The sequence below is a fragment of the Prunus dulcis genome, chromosome 2, assembly GCF_902201215.1.
Source record: "Prunus dulcis chromosome 2, ALMONDv2, whole genome shotgun sequence".
NCBI lineage: Eukaryota > Viridiplantae > Streptophyta > Magnoliopsida > Rosales > Rosaceae > Prunus > Prunus dulcis.
In genome coordinates this window covers 13,574,893-13,593,997 of record NC_047651.1, presented here as the reverse complement: position 1 = coordinate 13,593,997, position 19,105 = coordinate 13,574,893, and the positions used below count along the sequence as shown (strand labels likewise).

Genomic DNA, 19,105 nt, shown 5'->3' with positions numbered 1-19,105 from the left:
CAAACCAGAAATTGCCTATTGGTTTCTTTTTGTTATTTGAAATGAAACAAGGCTGGTAATCCCTCGTTTCTTTTAAGTATTTGACCAACTCTGTAAACCGGATGACATCAAATTCCAGTATTATTTTTTCATCAATTCCACATTCAACACAGAACTACAAGAAAAAAGTGTTGACAAATATTGGCTCCACGACACGGATCCAAGTGTCGAATTGCAGCACCTTAAAGATGTAACAGAGGGTACAAATGGACTAAATCAACAAGAGAGTGAAAAGACTAGTAAAACTAGCCTGTGAGGGCGGCATTGAGGGCACTATGCACATCAACTCCAATCTGAGCTTCAGCTTTCTCCAAGTCAGTTGAAGCTGAGCTGAGCTTCTGGGTGAACTCTGCAAGCCCCTTCTGGACAAGACTTGGATCGACACGATCAAGAGGGACAGCCTCTACAGCAATTATATCTGCATAAGAGTTCGCATGGATGAATGCAAAACCACTGCTGACGAAATACTTTGTCACATCAGTTCCTTCGTGTACTGATAGAACCCCAGGTTTCAACTCTGCAATTGTTGCTACATGTCCAGGAAGAACACCCATGTGCCCAGTGCTTGCTGGTATGATTACCATGTCAACCTGTTGAGACATGATTCATAAAAAGTAAGATACGGCAGTACAATATTCACAAGTGGAAACATTGTATCGAACAAAATGCAGAAAATTCTAATTCTCTAAACAATTTCGTGTGTGTGTAGGCTGCATTTGTATATGTATTTGTAATTTTGAATTCATGCATGCAAGTACTGTATCACTAAACCATGATACTGGGATAGAGGGGCTAGCATCCTTGACTCCTTACCGAGATTTTCAACTATTTAACAAAAAGAATGAAAACATTGGTTGTTGCCCACAGGTTTTCATAATTTCAATGACAGCCTTTACCCCCTTCAGCTATCAGTGTGCGTCAGACAAGATATACATAATTTTCTTTTGGCATATTTCCTACATGAGCTTTTGAATAATTGGCATTTCAACAATCCCTTCACATACTACTATCTTAACTCCAAATGTCAGGCATGCAGTGAAGAGGATTATAAAGAAGATATTCAGTGACTATCTTACACCAACACTAAATACGCAAAGTCTTCAATCCAACTGAGGATAACACCAATAGCGGAGTAATAGAAATACCCTAAAAGGAAGAGCATTTGATCTAAAAATGCATCAGCAAATTTTTTCTTTAATTTGTGGAAAAGGGAAAGTGAATTCATTTGGTTTTATTGCTAGAAAATCTATCTTTTGCTTGAAGTGGAACAGATAAGACTACATTATTTGGCAGAAAAACTATGAAGTGCTGTATTTAGGTTTTCTTGAAAAGATTCACACAGCAATAAAAAATAAGATATGACAAGATTCAAGGATAAAAAATGGGCAAATATGGAATCTAATTTTTAGTTCTAGAAAATTGCCTTCACATAGCGTATGCCTAAGAGCACTGTATAACACAAATCATAAAAGTAAAAGTAAAAACAAAAAAAACAAAAAATCTCTCTTTTGATTTGGAAAGGAAATTAGCCCTACCATTCTTCTGTTTGATTTCTGTTTGTTTTGAAGGAGCATCAATCAAACAAAATGTAGAGAACATATCAACCTGATATATGAGACTAACTACGAAATAAGAACCAAGTTACAGTTGATTAGTTCCAGGGATCTGAGTACGGAAAATGTGCAGGCATCTAGATGCTTGTATGAAAACTAGGGTAGAAAAAACTAACAATTCAACTGCCAACTGGACCCTGACCAGTTTTTATGGGCATGCAACCATGCACCACCCTCCCATGTTACTCAAGTCTTAAGTTGAGAAAAATAAAATCTGCTCCAGGATCCAGCTATTGGACCCATTTTTAAAAAAATACTCAGAAATTCCCCAATCCGCTTCGGGAGACAGGAAACACTAGCAAATAGCTAGATAAGTACCTTTGCGGGTTTCAAAACTCTGACCACATGGGAGCAAACTGTGGGACTGACCAATTCCACTGATCCCCCGCAGGTAGCTATTGGACCCGTTTACAGGTCACAAGGGCTTGATGAAGGTAAAGGAAATGGAATTTAAGAATGCGCAGCAATTTTTACAGAAATTGTTGGATTCTTAGTTTAGATAATAAGCAGCATCTGTTTCTCATGTTCACCAGTCAACAAGTAATGGAATGAATACTGTGAACCAAGCAATTGATGCTCAGAACTGAATGAAAACCAACAAAGTTCCTAGTTTTTCCACATTGCGGGAAAGGAGAGGGGAAAACCCAAATCTTGTGTTTCCTGTTGTTAGCAGAATATGAAATGGTCAACTAAGACACAGTGGTGCTAAACCAGTTAAGGTACAATTACATCAAACACTACAGATCTGAAATTCCATTCATTTTCTGCCAACATCTCTCAATCATCAAGTAACCAAAAGGTATCAAAGGAAAAACATGGACAACCAAGACTGGAAAATGTAATAAAAGAAATACACAAGTGGTATGGAAAAAGCACTTAGACAGCAATTTCTCAGATATTTTCTATCCGAATTCAGAAACATAAAAATGCAGAAAATCAATCTACTAAAATTTCATATGCTAACGAACATAATCACAACATTCATGATGGAAGTTTGACATTGACTTGAAGTTAACAACCCTTGTTCTGAAAAATGGACCTTCGCTAAGAAACACAAAACAGTCTCATACAAGAAAGTTACAAGGATATAAATGTGGCATCCTTAGTAAGTACAATTTCATCAATTTGAAGATATGAACACCTAATACAAGTTTGCAATTCGTTGATTAGTACATTTACTAAAATGACATCTACACAAAGGATCAAGTTGTAAACTATATCAGAATCCAATTTTCTACATTTATCAGTTAACCGTCAAATTCACATTTAAATAAAACCAAAGCCACATAAGTTCACAACAAAATCAAAGTTTACAAATTGATATTGATCTCTAATTAGCACCAAACCCATCTAAACTTAGTCCGAACAACAAAATACCCAAATGAGATCACATCAAACTAAGGATAACCAATTCTACCTCAAAACCAAGATTAGCACCAAACCCAGATAAACCCACACAAAAACAAACAAAACCCATATCATAAAACTCTTAAATTCAACATCAGAACGGAAAAATTGCACCAAAACCACAACAAATCTTTCACAAACTGACCTCTTTGGCTGCAAGCTCCGAGTTATAAGGCAGCACAAAGTTGACAGTGAGCTTAGTAGGGATCGAAGATGGAGTTGGAGGCCGAGGCTTCATGAAGGTCAATGGGGTGTGGGGTGGCTCTAAGATTGGGATCACTTTCTTCCAAGCATCATAAAACGACTTGTCGGCTACTGGAATTTCTGAGACATCCGTGGAGAAGGGTCGGGCCCGGAGGGAGATCACAGGTCGGGTCAAGAGGGCTGTGGCGCGGCGCAACATGGTCGCAGAGTGAGGGGTCGCTCGGGTCTCGCAGGGTCGGAGAGAGAGAGAGTGAGTGAGTTTAGAGAAGGGTTTGGCTGGTGTTTCGGAAATGGCTTCGCCGTTTTCGGATTGTGGAAATGGAGACTGGGTGCGGGTTAATAGTCTAGTTTTGTTGAGGCATTTGTGGGCCGAGTCACTGGGCTTTTGCATTTGCATGTAAATCTGGGGAAGGTACCCATATTGGGCCCATTGAGCCCATTTTGGTCAAGAGATGAAAGTAAATTTCTCTATAAATTTAGAAATGATAGGTTGGCCAATCGGATCTAACCCAGTGGCATATTTAGTAGTGTATTTGTGAAAAATCGTAATTTAGACTAACGCTTGTATTAAATATATATATATATATATATATATATATATATATGAATGATAGACTGACAAGAGAATGATTGTGTTAGTATAAAAATAATTGAATTAAATGCAAAAACAGAAGCAAACGACATATTTGTATGATTGTAAGATAATTCAAATGATGTATTTTAAAGCTCTGGGTTATCCCAAGTGGTGAGAATGGGTGGGGACATTAGTTAGTATTAAGGTTAGGCTATGGTTCAATTCCTTCTATGGTAACCTAAAAAAATGTAGTTTTAGATTTAAGATGGAAGTACAAAGAGACTTTAAAGAAGACGATGTTTTTCCTTTTTTACTTGTAATGTAAGTTTAATTTGTTTATTTGCCAAAGAAAAGAGAGATGATATTGTCATTATGATCATTCAGAAGGGTTACTTTCTTGTGATGAACAAGAAAGGGGAGATTTGAACTTCTCAATGGTGTGGGGTCCCTACAAATTATTCTCTAACGATCCAAACCGTCTATGTTTTAAAGTCTTCATTCAAAGATTATCTTTGTAAAAAAAATTAGAAAATTTAAATCATGAAGACAATAATTTTTCTTTTTATTTATTTATTTATTTTATACAAAATAAAAGAGTCACTACAATGAAAAGCCTCAATTGTAAATAAAGTGTCTACAATAGACAGAGGAAGATCATGAAACCATCTAGTTGCGATTAACAAAATCGATAAGAATAACTCTTTTGTTCCCTCCTAAAGAACTCTATTTTTGGGAGTTTTACTAAAGCACTCAATTTTTGGGATCCCTACTGAATCACTCTTGCCGGAATTACTCTCACTGAGAAGAACTACGATATGTGGAGTCAACTCATGGAAATGCATATCGCAGCAAAAGAAAAATGGGGTATATTCATGGCAAAGAGAAGGCACCTGTCGAGATAGATCCCAAGTACAATAAGTGGTATATCAAACCAGAAAAGCAAGAGTTGGTTGTTGACCTCCATGACACAAGAAATTATGAAGCGTTACATCCGCTTGAAGACGGTGAAGGAGATTTGGGATGCTCTTTCAACAACATTCTTTGATGGAACTGATGAAGTTCAAGTGTTCACTTTGAACCAAAAAGCATTTGCTACCAAACAAAAATGGAAAATCCGTGACAAATTATTTTGGGGAACTGATTGCCATTTTTTAGGAATTGGATCACCGTGATACGGTAGTTCTGCCTTTTGATTATGATATCAAGGTGCATGCTAAGTCGATTAAAAGACTAAGAGTTTATATCTTGCTAGTTGGATTGGATGTTGAGTTTGATCAAGTTAGAGGAGGAATTGTGGGAAAGACCCCGTACTTGGGTTCCAAGAATCCTATGCTTATGTTCGTTGTGAAGCTGACGGAAGGGAAACCATGTAAACTGAGGTCGTCCAGTTCAAAGTTGCAACCATGGTAGGGTGTCATCCCACTCAAACCCAGACAGACCACGACCACCGAACCTACTAAGATTGGGTTCCTCAGGCCTATGGTGGAGGGGTTGATCGTTCTACCACAATGTTGACAGCTCCTCTCATCCACTGCTGATTAAAAATGCCCTCATTGTGGTCAACCGGGCATTCTAAGAATCGATGTTATGAAATTATTGGCTATCTGAATCGTGGGACAAGACTCGTGATCCTAGGTACAACAAGTCACGTGCATCTGTTACTGAAACAAAAGATGATTCTAAATATGTAGCCGAACAAGCGTCTGTTTTGGTCACTGCTACAGGTAACAATGGTAAGGCTTTAAAGGTTTTTGCATCTATTTCGAATAATACGAATTGATTCTGGTGCTAAGAGAGCATATGCCTTTTAATTCTAGACATGTACAAACTTTAAAGTCATCCCCACAACCCTTGGTATCTACTGCAGATGGTAATTGTACCCTTGTTATTAGGGAAGGCACCATATCCTTTATTAATAACCTTTCATTAGACACCGTACTTATTGTTCCTTTATTGGACTATAACATTTTATCCTTTGCTGAACTTACTGTGGCCTTAAATTGTATTGTGTTATTCTGGCCTTTTTCTGTGTATTTAAGGATAAGCCGACTAGCAGGGCGATCAGTTATGGTTTTAGGCGAGGAAAGCAACTATTACTTGGACTTGGCGTCAGAAAACTTTGGTCGATTGACTCGAGCTTTGTTTGTGGAAGGTTCTTAGGGGAGAAGAATAACGAATTTGAAATATGGTTATGGCGTTGTTGTTTGGACATGCTTCTTTTAGTTATTTACAAAAGATATTTCCTAAGTTATTTTCCAAGTTTGATGTTTCTAGATTTCGTTGTGACATTTGTGAATTGGAGAAAAGCCATCGTACTTCCTTTTCACCAAGTATGAAGAAAAGTTCCTTTCCATTTATGTTGATTCATTATGATGTTTAGGGTCTATCTAAGATTGCTACATTGGGGGAGCCCACTGCTCTACGAAATCGAAAAGTGAAGTGAATTTGTTGTTTCAGAAATTTCATAAAATGGGTGCTATGTTCAATTTAAGACTCTAGATACAAGTGTTCTCCAGTGACAATGGTGGTGAATATGCGAACTCTGAATTGTAAAAATACTTGGATCACCATGGCATCATTCATCAGACTACATGTTCGTATACCCCCACAACAGAATGAAGTTGTAGAAAGAAAAATCGGCACCTCCTTTGAGATTGTTTGTGCATCTCTACTTGAAGCTCATTTGCCAATATCCTATTAGGGAAAAACTCTTTCCTCTATAGCATATTTGATCAACTATGTTCCGTCCCGAGCCATCAACTTCCAAATACCCTTTCAAACGTTGACTACTCTCACCGCTTGCCCTTATATTTTGAATCTTCCACATTGCATGTTTGGGTGTGTTGGATTTATCCACGTTCACAAGCATCAATGCAGTAAGCTTGATCCCCGTGCCTTGAAGTGTGTTTTGTGGGTTATGTATCATATCAGAAAGGGTATCATTGTCATCATCTACTCACTTAGAAAATGTATGTCACCTTGGATGTAGTGTCTCATGAGAATGCTATGTTCATCTCATTGGAGTCCTCACTTCAGGGGGAGCACCAGAAGGAAGTGCAGACTCTTGATTATAGCTTTGTGAATATAGAAGAGGTGAATGAATTAGATTTAAGTGGTAGTAACTTGGAAATAATTGGTGATTCTCATTCACATGAACATGTAGACGTGAATGACTTGGATTTAAGTGGTGGTAACTGGGAAATAAGTGGTGAAATGCATTTACACGAAAATGAAGACGAGATTAGCAGTCCTCCTACGTCATCGACTACCGTAGAGCCACCGTCATTCTTTTCACCGCCTTTGTCTGCATCTGATACCCATAACTATTCATCCTCAGTCACTGATGCCAACAACAACGAACCAACCAGAAGTTGCCTCCTGAACTGTATTAATAGAGGTATCCTGAAATCCACTTATGAGAGCGACCCAAGGTGCATCGTCAAATATCCTATGAATAATTATGTGTTTACCCATCGGTTGTTTGAATCAAATAAGTCATTTGCATATCTACTGTATCTATTCCTAAAAGTGTGAAGGAAGCTTTAGTTGACCCTCATGGCAAACAACGATGAACGAAGAGATAAAGTCTTTGAAGAAGAATGCTACTTGGGAGATAGTTGATTTGCTAGCTGGCAAGAAACCTGTGGGATGTAGATGAGTTTATACAGTGAAGTACAAGGTCGGTAGTATTGTTGATCAATTCAAGGCAAGGTTGGTAGCAAAAGGGTACACTCATACATATGGAATTGATTTGATGAAGACTTTCACTGTAGTAACTAAGATCAACACGGTTCAAGTATTGTTGTCCTTAACTGCAAATTTGGAATGGCCCTTACAACAATTTGATGTGAAGAATGCGTTCTTGCATGGAGACCTAATAGAAAAAGTGTACATGGATCTTCCACCTGGGTATGGCGTTCCACAAAAATACAGTCGAAAAGCATGCAGATTGAAGAAGTCTCTATACGGTTTGAAATAGTCTCCACGAGCATGGTTTGGTAGGTTTGCGAAATTTACAAGGGAGTTTGGTTACAAGCAAAGTAATTTGGATCACATTTTGTTCCTGAAGTAGAACTAGGGTAAGCTTGTAGCTCTAATTGTGTATGTTGATGATATGGTGGTGACAAGAAATGATCCAAAAGAACGAAAAACGTTATAGGACTATCTGCTCAGGGAATTTGAGATGAAAGACCTTGGTTCTCTAAAATACCTTTTGGGAATCAAAGTATCAGATCTAAATCAGGAATTTTCCTGTTACAAAGAAAATACAGGATAGATTTGTTGCATGAAATTGGCATGTCTACTTGTCAACCAATTGCTACACCAATGGAAGAAGAACTCAAACTTGAGATTAATCCAACCCAAATATCAGTTGATAAAGGTCGATATCAAAGGCTTGTTGAGAGAATGATGTATTTGGCTCACACGAGGCTTGATCCTGCCTATGCCTTCAGTGTGGTTAGCCAATACATATATGATCCTGGAGAATAATTTTGTTTACAAAGAATGGCCCATCTCAGAGTTAAAGGTTATATACATATGCAAATTGGGCATGATCAGTTGATGATAGACGCTTGGCATCAAATTACTTTACTATTGTGGAAGGTAATCTTGTTACATGGTGGAGTATGAAGCATAATGTGGTTACTTGGTCAAGTGCAGAAGCTAAATATAAAGGTATGGCACTAGAAGTTTGTGAGATCCTATAGCTTATACTGCTATTACAAGATATGGGTTTTGCACCTAGTCAACCAATGAAGTTGTTTTGTGATAAACAAGCTGCCCGTGATATTGCTCATAATTCGGAGCAGCACGATAGGACGAAACATGTTGATGTTGATAGGTTCTTTATTAAGGAGAAGTTGGATGATAAAATTGTTGAAGTGGCTGCAATCAGGACAGAAGACCATGTTTTTTCGAAGTTCTTAGACAAGTTGAGCATGAATGATATCTATGCACCAACTTGAGGGGGAGTGTTGACTTTTGTATTATATTTTAGGTAACTCCTTGTAATATTAGATTTTAGTCTAATTACTCCATGTGATAATGGAATTAGGATTGTAACTCTATGTGTATATATATATATATATATATATATATCCCTCTTTGTGAGATGAATAATATGTTGATGCGAAAAAGTGGTTCGACACGTGGCTCGCCCAACTTAGTGATATTATGTCTTCGGAAGGGAGTTAGTCTTCGGAAGATCAAGTTCCTGCAAAAGGACACGTTCGGTAAGACCCTGGGGTACCGGTGTGGTACCGGCCGAAGGCTCTCCGATGCTTAAGTAAGTACGGATTTAGTAAATGTCAGATTACAGATCAAGCGGTAGCGTACCGTTGGTTTTTCTGTCCCCCTATTTTGGGAATGGGGGTCTTCTTATATAGGCCTTGGGAGGTGTGCACCATGCTCATATTTCCGATGTGGGACTCTAGGAGCTGGTCGTGTGCATGACACGTGTCCTAGGGCAAAAGCACCAAGATGTGTAGGATTCGGTAGGGGCCATGCCGAAGGTCCTGTAATGTCAAGTTGTCGATTCCGTCCACGTGTAGGGTGGTCATTGGTCGTTAATATACGGTATAAACATAATACACAACAATATTAAACCAAATAGTATTCTTCTTCTTCCCGCACTTTCAATCGTCTCGCAGTGAGAAAGTCGCTTTTCGATAGTGTAGTATCGTGCATGATATGAGTGCCCTTGTGCTGTCGGAGCCACTAATATTTGGTAAACCCTAACCATAGCGCGCTAGACTTGTTGTACACGACACTCTCCTAACAAGAGACCTTGTTCATGAAAAAGAGTTTAGTTGTTGAGTTAGCCCCATTTTAATCTGCTACTGCTTTACAAACCAGCTTGCCAAAAAAATAAAAGAGAAAAAAAGGGGTTTTGACAACAGAAGAGACGAAAATATGCTACGTTCTGGCAATCAATTTTCTATATACTATATAGGTAAGGTTCTGGGAAAGATTGATTGCCAAAACCTTAATGGCAATTGAATTCAAATATATTAAAAAGGGAGGACAAATGTATTGCTTATCTGGTCACAGGCTGACTTGGTGGACTGCTATATATATTAAGAAGTCAAAATTGATCTCCTCCATCCATTACATCTTAATAAAATTGGACATATATAAAAGAATCCCAAAGTTGATGAAAACAAGACATTCGAGATGGGCTCATAATTATAAGAATTAAAACCCTATATTTGCCCTTCTTAGAAAGCATACAATACAAAAAAAAAAAAAAAAAAAGTGTTGGTGTGCTTTTCAACTTGTTATGACGAACATGTGTAGAAACAGAAACAAGATGAGGGCCAGTTACTTGCACACACAGTCCATGGAGTGCAATGCAAGCTCCACATCTTTGCAATAGGTGTCTAAATTATCGTGACATACAAGGGAGTTGGCAATGACAAAAAAGGGATTCCTCATATTCTTCCGTACAGTTTCCAGCGTAAGCTTGCGCAAGTGTAGCTTTGCAATATGCTACACACATTCGCTTTCGGCAATTAAGATCACCTGTCTTTGGGCACTCTTTCTTTGTGAATACCGAGTACATATTTGGCCCTCAAACATGTACTCAAATGAGTTAAATAGAGCAAGGGTTTTTGATTGAAATGGTCTCCCAACACAATTACGTAAAATGCATGCGCAATGCATTTGCACAAATGTATGATAATTTATACAAACAACAAAGGAGTCTTAATTAGTAATGCCTTTCCTTTTCTTTAAATTAAACAAGAGAACCTAATTAGGAGAACTTATAGCATAAACAAGTCTACACGCGACGTAACACCTTGGAAACAAATTAAAATTAGTAAATACACCATCCTCTCCTTAATTCATCAACGTAAGAAAAGAATTACCAAGGATGATGATGATGAAGAAGAAGATGGTAAGGAAGTAATAAACAGTTTTAGGAGCACTCTTAGTCATTTTGTTCTTTTCTCTTGGTAAAATAGGAAACCTAAAAAGAGCTACATATAGCACAAGCTGCTTCATACCGGCCGTCCACATATCTATTGATTGATTCGACATTATTTTGACATAAGTTTTTTTTTTTTTTTTCTACCTGAGTAGAGCCTTATACTGTTGGCTGTTGAGTAGGTCATAAAGCCAAAATTAGCTAAAATAACATATGAATGACGTTGGAACTTCCCAAAAGATATCTTAAAACTAGCTAGTTTACTCATCTCTCATTGGTTGCCTGGGTTTTATATTTTGGGGCCAATCTTATATTTATGTTACAAATTCTACCAAAACTTTAGCAATAAAACAAATAAGGATACCCAAAAATAACTTACCCTTTTTTTTTTTTTTTCCTGCTAAGCCACATCTATTAAGTCAAAAAAAAAAAAATGATATGTGGAACTCGTGATAGGACTTAGTGTACCTATTTCAACCAATCCATTTTTCATTAGTGGTATTTCTTTTTACAATATTAGTATGGTTTAACTTCAAATTCTCCTTAGGCCATCTTCACCCATGCAGGGCTAAATTTTAGGGCCCTCCATATTTTATTATTTTGAGAAAAACTATAGTACAACATTCATACAATCCATTACTGTGTATTGTTTAATTAAATTAAACTACTATTTAAATATATTTATTATTGTATTGTTTATTATTTTGAGTGGCATGAATTTAAATACATTTAAAAGGTTAAAAGAAAAAAAATATAACGGCTAGCTGACATCAGTGCGCCTTTCATATCAGTCTTTGGATCTGCAGTTGCATAAGATGTTCTGTGCTCACGCCCAAGCATGATTCTCTCTCTTATTGGAAAACACATGCACTGAGCCCACACAAAAATTTGGCATGGGCTATAGCTGGGCCACAAGTGACCTAGTTGGAGGGTTAAGGCCATCTCTAGTCATTGGGCTAAATGTAGTCCAGGGCTAAATATTTAGCCCTCCAAAATATTAATTTTTTAAAGAATAGTGTAGGACTAAATTTTTCCATCTTCAGCCATGCAGGGCAATATTTTAAGGTCCTTCATATTTTATTATTTTCAGAAAAAATATGGTACAACACTCATGTATTTCACAACTATGTATTGTTTAATTTAATTAAGCTACTATTTAGAGACAATATTTCATGACCAATAATTTTTTTATAAACAACACTTGGAAACATTTGAAAATGTGACCACATTTATTTATTTATTTTTTAGAAGGATGAGTTTCAATGGTCTGATCTCCAACGGTCATGACCAGTAATTTTTTATAATTTTTTTACGAATTAAAAATATTTAAAAAGTTGACCACATTTAAAAATAAAAAAATGGTAGGGTTTCAATAGTCTGATCTCCAATGGTCATGACCAATAATTTTTTATAAATTTTTCTTAGACAACACGAATTAAAAACATTTAAAAAGGCTTTAAAAAATATATTGATGAGGTCAACGCTTTTGTTGTTTGCACGAGATTCGTGCTCTTGCCCACACTTGATAATTTATCTTCTTCAAAAGTACATGTATGGGACCCACAAAAAATTTGGCCTACACCAAAACTGGGCTAAATGTGGCTCGGTTGGAGGGCTAAAGAGCCAAATGTGGCCCTCCAAATTTGGCCAAAATTTTGTTTGGATCATGGCTGGAGATGGGTTTTGTATTATTTTAGGGCTATATTTGGGATATATCCCATGGAGTTCGCCTAAAAAGCTAAATTTGGCCTTCTTTTTTTTTTTTTAAAGCTTATTGCTAGAAATGAGTTTTGCATTGTTTTAGGGCTACATTTGGCCTATGGCCCATGGCTTGAGATAGCCTTATCAAGTTATTACAAAAAGTATCAATTCTAGGTGAAAGATCTATTGTTCATTAGACTCTTGACAATGAAACTTTCGGTTAAATAAAGGGTGCTAATTTTTTCACTCCCTTTTTTTTTTTTACTTACACTCCCTTTTATCTTTTAATACTTTTTACTATAATATACAAGGAAGTGTAAGTGGCCAAAAGATCAGTATACAATTTCCAATAAATAGAGTGTAAGTGGACAAAAGATGAGTTGGAAAATCAACTTCCTAAATAAACCATGTTGCATTTTCTGGTCATGAGTGAATGACGTGTCCTGGTAGAAGCAATGAAATTTGAGCAAGTCGAATAGGATCCAGTGCCCAATATCTCAAGGTCTTGCTCCATCGTGTGAAAATGTCAATAGAAACTAATACTATAGAAAATAGGATATGAAGTTAAAACCCATCTAAAATTCACTTCACAATTCTATAAATAAGATTTAGTCAAAACCTGAACAATCATGAATCAAGGATCCATTTTAATTGCCAAATGAAAGAGTACATGGTTCCTAGTGCACAGTATGTGGAGCTCAGCATAAGGGGTATAAAAGGAAGCTTATCACCAAGAATGATGGGATGCAGAAACTGACCCGAAATTTCAACAAGCAAAATACCAACCAGATAACTCCAGCCAACCCACCCAATAACAAACCCTTCTTCTTTATCATTTTTCTTCTCAGATTTTGCCAGTTCAAGTGATATATGTTTAGCAAATTGCGCAGAGAAACCTAACCACATAAGCATGGAGTGCAGTAACAGCAACAACACCTTTATTGGATACTCCTGGGCTTCAAATAGAAGTGGGAACAGCGAGTAGCAGGACACTGCATAGCAAACATGGCATAGAAGGATAGAATACATTAATGGACAAATAGGAAGCTAAGAAACCCCCTATCAAATTAAAAAAATAACCCCACATATCAGGATTTATGTTTGAATGCTCTTAAAGTAACCCCTAGTTTCTATGCGAAGAAATGAAAGCATACCAGTTGATAACAAGAAGTAATGCCTCGCATCATCCAAACTCTGTACAGCGACAATAGCAAGTGGGATGACAAAGTGGAGTGCTGCTTTCTCATGAACATGCCACCCAAAAAGAAACCCACAAGTGTAAGCATAGGCTACCCATCTCGTAATCCTCACCGGCTGTGGATGCCTCCAAGCCTTGATGAGACAGGGAGATAATGCAAGCAGAACCAGGATAAAGGTTGTGACAGGGGTGATCTACCATTTCATAAATTCAAGTACAAAAACTCAGGTCCCACAAACATTAAGAAGATGAAAAATAAAAAATAAAAAAATAAAAAACACCTTATTTATTAAGTAAAACAACCTAGTCCTGTGTAAAATAAATGGAAAACACCACCTCATCAATCAGCAGGACTCAACATAGTACAGAGGGAAATGAGCTTTCTTTATTCTGCTCAGTCAGACGTTTAAGCTTAGGAAAAAATGATGGCACATGGACTCAGTGTGATTGCTGGACCACCACAAAATAGTGCGAAGGAATTAAACTGGGCAATGGAAAGTTTTTAATTATTGAATTACTTTGGTCGTTCTTCAACAAAAGGTTTAGAGAAGAAGGCTGTAACCAGCACAGCCTAAAATTACCACCTAGTTATAATTATGTGAAGTTGAAACCAAGGCTGACGAGTGAACCATCAACAAGAAGTACCATCCAATTTAGGAGCTTTTTTTTCTTCGTAATTTGTTTTGACAGATTAAGGAATTAGACTATTTAGAAAGTTATTGTTATCCTATTATATTCCACCTCCTTCCAGTTTATCATTGATAATTACCTGAGGTAGTACAGCAAAAGGAGACAAATCCCCAACTATCCCACCAGTGAATGAAGCTGCTGGTGCCTGAATCTTGAATCCAAGTCTTCCCAGCAAGAAAGCAAGCACTTTATCTAGTATGATATAGAACACCCAAAAATTTGGTGCCCAATATGCATGACAAAGTCCCCTTCCAAAAGGAAACATGCGGTGGATGACTTGTTGCATCTGCAAGGTAATTTTGAACAATTAATACACTATGCATGAATAAACTGTGATGGCTTCATCGGTTAATCAGTAAGAAGAAATTTAAATGACTCGTTGAAGATGCATTCAAATTGTTACAAGCGCCATGAGTATAGAAAGACCAGGAACCAACATTAGTGCATAACCAACCATCTTGACGAAGCTTAATCCCTCACTTTATTTTGTTAAGCATGAGTTACTGTAAAGTGGGTGGAATATCAGTGTTGCCACAGTTAATCTTTTCATCAGCATTATCATGGAAGGAGTGTCAATTTTCAGCCCTCTCCCTTATTACGTTTAATTCATAGCGTACATTAAAGGGTAACAGAAGAAAATAGGGGAAATTTAAAAGGCATTCCGTCCTATAGAATCAAAATCATCAATATGAAATGTCAAGAGAAGGATATACACGGTTAATAGGCTAATGTTGCAAACTGTATTAATTTCAAATGGTGTAGTATTTGAGAAGACCGTTACTGCTATAGAAAGATAAAAGTTGCAACACAGGGAGATCTACAACTAATAACATTACTGATCACAATTATTCCACTACAACAGTATAAAAAATAAGCTAAAGCAAAGCAGCACTTCAGTCATAAAAAAGCAGCTAGAAAAGAACTAGCCACAAAACTGAACCCTATAGGTATAGCACAAGTATTCCACCTCCTCACCCCTTTCTCCCTTAAAACACCTCCCATTCTTCTCCATTCACACAACCCAAATTAAACTGTAAATCCTTATGATCTAAAATGTACAATGTTAACTTTTGCTAGTGTTTAACTTTTGCTAGTGAACAATATTCAGTCGCAAGCTCTGAAAGAATATATGACAGAATTGTAATCGATATGCTATAATTTGCTTGATTCAAAAAAGAAAATAAAGAACCGACCACAACAGAAGTCTTTGCCCCAACATAAATTTCATGGTCCTAAAGGTCTAACAAAATCACTCAAACCAACTTTTAAGGAGAAAAAGATAGAAAGCTAGTGTAGCCTTATTTGATTGTTACTTTGGTGTGAGCACTGATTCCATAATGAAGGTTTCAGTTTATCAATGAAACTAACTTCTAGGACACACAGAGATGGCTCATGATATCCAAATTGAGTCCAATAGGATTTGAACCTATACCAAAGGACCATTGTATCATGGTTGATTATTTAATGAGAACCATGGGCACGAGTATTAAATTTCTAATATTCTATCTTGCCAAATCTCACATAGCTGCTTCAGTTAAACAATTTTTTGGGCTGCTCTACTTCAAACATTTGATCTGTCTGCATTTCTGACAGCAGAAAGAATTCATTTTGCTCTCTCAGAAATAATGTGAAAAAATTCTAACATTAATCCTATTCACCGCCTGTCGGTAATCTTTCAATGAAATCTCCGTTTTTTTTTTGTTTTTTTGGAGGACCTTTCCTATCGGATGTTAGGACCCGAACCTAGGACATTGCCTAGGGGAGCAATTGTTCCAAACCACTACACTAGTGGTCCTTTGCATGAAATCTCTGTTTTTACTTGTGTTAGTTGGACAACAGATGAAACTTAGTGGATTTCCGATGCTAATACGAAAATATCGATTAATCAACATGACAGGAGAAAGCCAGATGGTCTCAACACAAAACAGAATACATAGAACTCTCTCACTATTTCTTTCCATAGTATAACATATATTCAGCTCTCATAAAAATCCCATTTGCAGAGGAAAAATCCCCAGTCATTCATTGCTTGGTGAGTATTCACACATGCAAAGGTTAATATGCTCTGAGATTTCTTAATAAAAACAGATAAGAGTAATACGAAGATGATGCCCAATAACCATCTAAAAGACAAATTGTCAAAGCCAGAGAGATTACCTGCCCATGATAGACAAAGGGTCCATAAGCCACTGCAAAAACAGCCACAACAATAGCTCCCAAAATGAAAAGCCGCCAGAAACCTCTCACAAATCCTTTCCAGCAATAATGCCTCAACAAGTAGACAAAATAAACTGGTGCCGCCACAGCAAACAAATGCTTGAAGCAAAGCAACACAGCAAAAACTAGTCCACCCATCAAGTCCCTCCCTTCCTCCAAATAAGAAAGCGAAATCAACAAAATCCCAAGTAAAAATCCATTGTACTGAAAATGCAAATGGTCCACAATCACAAGCATTGGAGACCAAACCACCAGTACCCAGATCAGTTTTTGCCTCGTTGAATCCAACTTCCAAGTCAATCTATAAACCCCATGCAAAAGACACAAATCCGAGAAGATAACAGAGATTCTTTGGAAATAAAGCACTGTGTTTGAGCTGTAATTCAAGCCGTTTTGGAGGTGAACAATTTGTGGGTCAATGAGATTGGCAAAAATAGATAGGAGGCGCTCAAAGTAGGCAAAGAATGGAGGGTAGTCAAGGGTCCAAGGGCTGGTCTCGTCAAAGTACCATTGAGAGAGAGGCAGAGAGTGGGTTATAGCAAGCCAGTGGCGATGGACCTCAAAGTCTGTGCTTTTGTAGGCTGGGATCAGAAGCAGCTTTACGCAGGCGGCTGCGGCGAAAAACCACCACAGCTCTCTAATGGGCTTGCTGGGTTTTGGAGGTTTTTTCAGTTTCGGAGTGGTCTGTGCTTCCATGGAGTTGAAACTTCAGAGAACAACCAGGAATTCGATTCAGCGAAAACTGAATTCAAGAGAAATGAAGGAGAAAGAAAAAGAAAAAACCTGAGATTTCAATGCATTTTGAATTTCATTGCTATGAACTCCAACGACGAACCATTTTGTCTCCTCATTGGGTTCGATCTCGACTGAGAGACCCAAAACCCGACAAAAGCTTTTGAAGACGGCCGCTTGGCTAGGCTTTGGGATAGGCGACCACTGACCAGCCTATCCGTGAAGGAAAAGCGGGGACTAAAATGTACCAAAAGAAAAAAAAGCGGGGAATACTGTAGTTTCTGGTTTTTCTTCGGTTGGTGCATAGCATATGACAATTTACCATTGGATTTTCATTTTAAGATTGATCCAACGGCTGGGAGCTGTGGTTAGGCCTAACCGGCTGTGGAATATTATATGAATATTAGAGGAAGGTGGTTAGGCCAATGTGCGTAAATAACACCTTTTCCATGGAGATTCCAGTGCATCGTGACATTTGGATTGATATTTTCTTTATGGGTTAATCGTTTTATTAGTCTTTAAATTTAGATTCGATTTGCATTTGAGTACTTTAATTTTGAAAATGGTTTCCATGGTCCTTTAACTTTAGTTTCGTTAGAACAAGTGATCCTGCCGTTAATTTTGTTAACTTTTTTGTTAAGTGCAGGGGCAAAATAGTATTTTTGTATCAAAATTGATTAAAATATGAAAAAAAATTTTAAAAAACTAAAAAATTAAAATTAAACTCTCTCCCCCTCTATCCCGATTTCTACTCCTCTTGAACTTTTTTTTTGGTTGGTTTTTTATTTGATTTTCTTTTAATGTTATTTTTAAAGATATGATTCTTTATTCTTTTTTTTTTGTTTTAATATAAAAATATCATTTTGCCCCTGCATTTAACATAAAAAGTTAACAAAATTGACGGTAGGACTATTTGTCCAAACGAAACTAAAGTTAAAGGACCACAGGAACCATTTTGAAAATTGAGGTACTCAAATGCAAATCGGATCAAAATTTAGGTACTAATAAAACGATTAACCATTTTCTTCACTTAGGCCACAAAGCTATGCCTTGAGAGAGGTGTGATGCCTCATGTCTCGACTAAGTTTCCCCTTTAATTTTATGTCTTATTCAGGCCTTGTATTTTACATATAGGTCTAGTGACATGCCCTCTTCCAAAGTCATCTTAGGAATTTGGATGATATTATAAAGTTAAATTGTTTATGTATGCCGAGATTTGAATAAGATAGAAAATGAAGAAAACACATGGATTACAAGTGACTCTTTGCATATAGTCATTTCAAATCCATTCTAAATGCATTACACCTAGCTATGTCAAATCTTAGCATACATAGATTGTAGTAGTCTAATATTACAATTTATGCTTATAACATTACCCAAATATTTAGATATGGAATCCCTCTATCCAAATGAAGCTTTAAACTCATACCTTTGTTGATGGTTTGTGCCTATGCTGAGGTTATGCCTCTTTTGACATCTTGTATATCTTTATTGCAGTTATCTTGAGTTCATGCATTTGTTGACGACTGGTATTTCTAATAAGATTATCTTGAGTTCATACCTCTAATGACGGGTTTTACCTCTCTTGAGGGCTTATGTTTCTTACCTGGATTGAAGGATTTAGTTTACGCCTCTATTGAGGACTTCCTTGACTAAAGTTTTTTATTTATGCCTCTACTTAGGTCTTTATGTATTTACACAAGAGAAGTTATTGAAGCCCTGAATCAAAGTAAGGTTTCAAGAGAGAGCTATGTACTTTCCTCCAATCAAAGTAAAATTTAGTACAAGGTGTGTCATATATA

At 37.0% G+C, this 19,105-nt stretch overlaps 2 protein-coding genes across 3 annotated transcripts; both read right to left on the bottom strand.

Annotated features, from left to right (window-relative positions):
• Nucleotides 1-3,576, bottom strand: LOC117619437 (ATP synthase subunit delta', mitochondrial-like). Its single transcript, XM_034349394.1, has 2 exons — nucleotides 3,205-3,576; nucleotides 1-629 (listed from the first exon to the last, which is right to left on the bottom strand). Exons 1-2 carry the CDS (start codon nucleotides 3,460-3,462, stop codon nucleotides 285-287), a joined length of 603 nt encoding a protein of 200 aa, XP_034205285.1. The 5' UTR covers nucleotides 3,463-3,576; the 3' UTR covers nucleotides 1-284.
• A 9,449-nt stretch (nucleotides 3,577-13,025) lies between these two features.
• Nucleotides 13,026-17,536, bottom strand: LOC117620134 (probable dolichyl pyrophosphate Glc1Man9GlcNAc2 alpha-1,3-glucosyltransferase). 2 transcript variants are annotated; one of them, XM_034350253.1, is made up of 5 exons: nucleotides 17,355-17,536; nucleotides 16,512-17,277; nucleotides 14,434-14,640; nucleotides 13,621-13,858; nucleotides 13,026-13,458 (listed from the first exon to the last, which is right to left on the bottom strand). In XM_034350253.1, exons 2-5 carry the CDS (start codon nucleotides 17,265-17,267, stop codon nucleotides 13,094-13,096), a joined length of 1,566 nt encoding a protein of 521 aa, XP_034206144.1. In that variant the 5' UTR covers nucleotides 17,268-17,277; nucleotides 17,355-17,536; the 3' UTR covers nucleotides 13,026-13,093. The 2 variants fall into 2 exon arrangements, with proteins under 2 accessions (XP_034206144.1, XP_034206143.1); XM_034350252.1 differs by having other exon boundaries at nucleotides 16,512-17,536.
• Nucleotides 17,537-19,105: the final 1,569 nt, after the last annotated feature.

Excerpts from the sequence above, each read along its gene's own strand:
- LOC117619437 (XM_034349394.1), bottom strand. The coding sequence starts at position 3,462 with ATGTTGCGCCGCGCCACAGCCCTCTTGACCCGACCTGTGATCTCCCTC. Across the intron at positions 630-3,204 it reads CGGAGCTTGCAGCCAAAGAG|GTTGACATGGTAATCATACC; the intron begins GTCAGTTTGTGA and ends ATGTCTCAACAG.
- LOC117620134 (XM_034350252.1), bottom strand. The coding sequence starts at position 17,267 with ATGGAAGCACAGACCACTCCGAAACTGAAAAAACCTCCAAAACCCAGC. Across the intron at positions 14,641-16,511 it reads CCTTTGTCTATCATGGGCAG|ATGCAACAAGTCATCCACCG; the intron begins GTAATCTCTCTG and ends ATTACCTTGCAG. Across the intron at positions 13,459-13,620 it reads TTACTTCTTGTTATCAACTG|TGTCCTGCTACTCGCTGTTC; the intron begins GTATGCTTTCAT and ends TTTGCTATGCAG.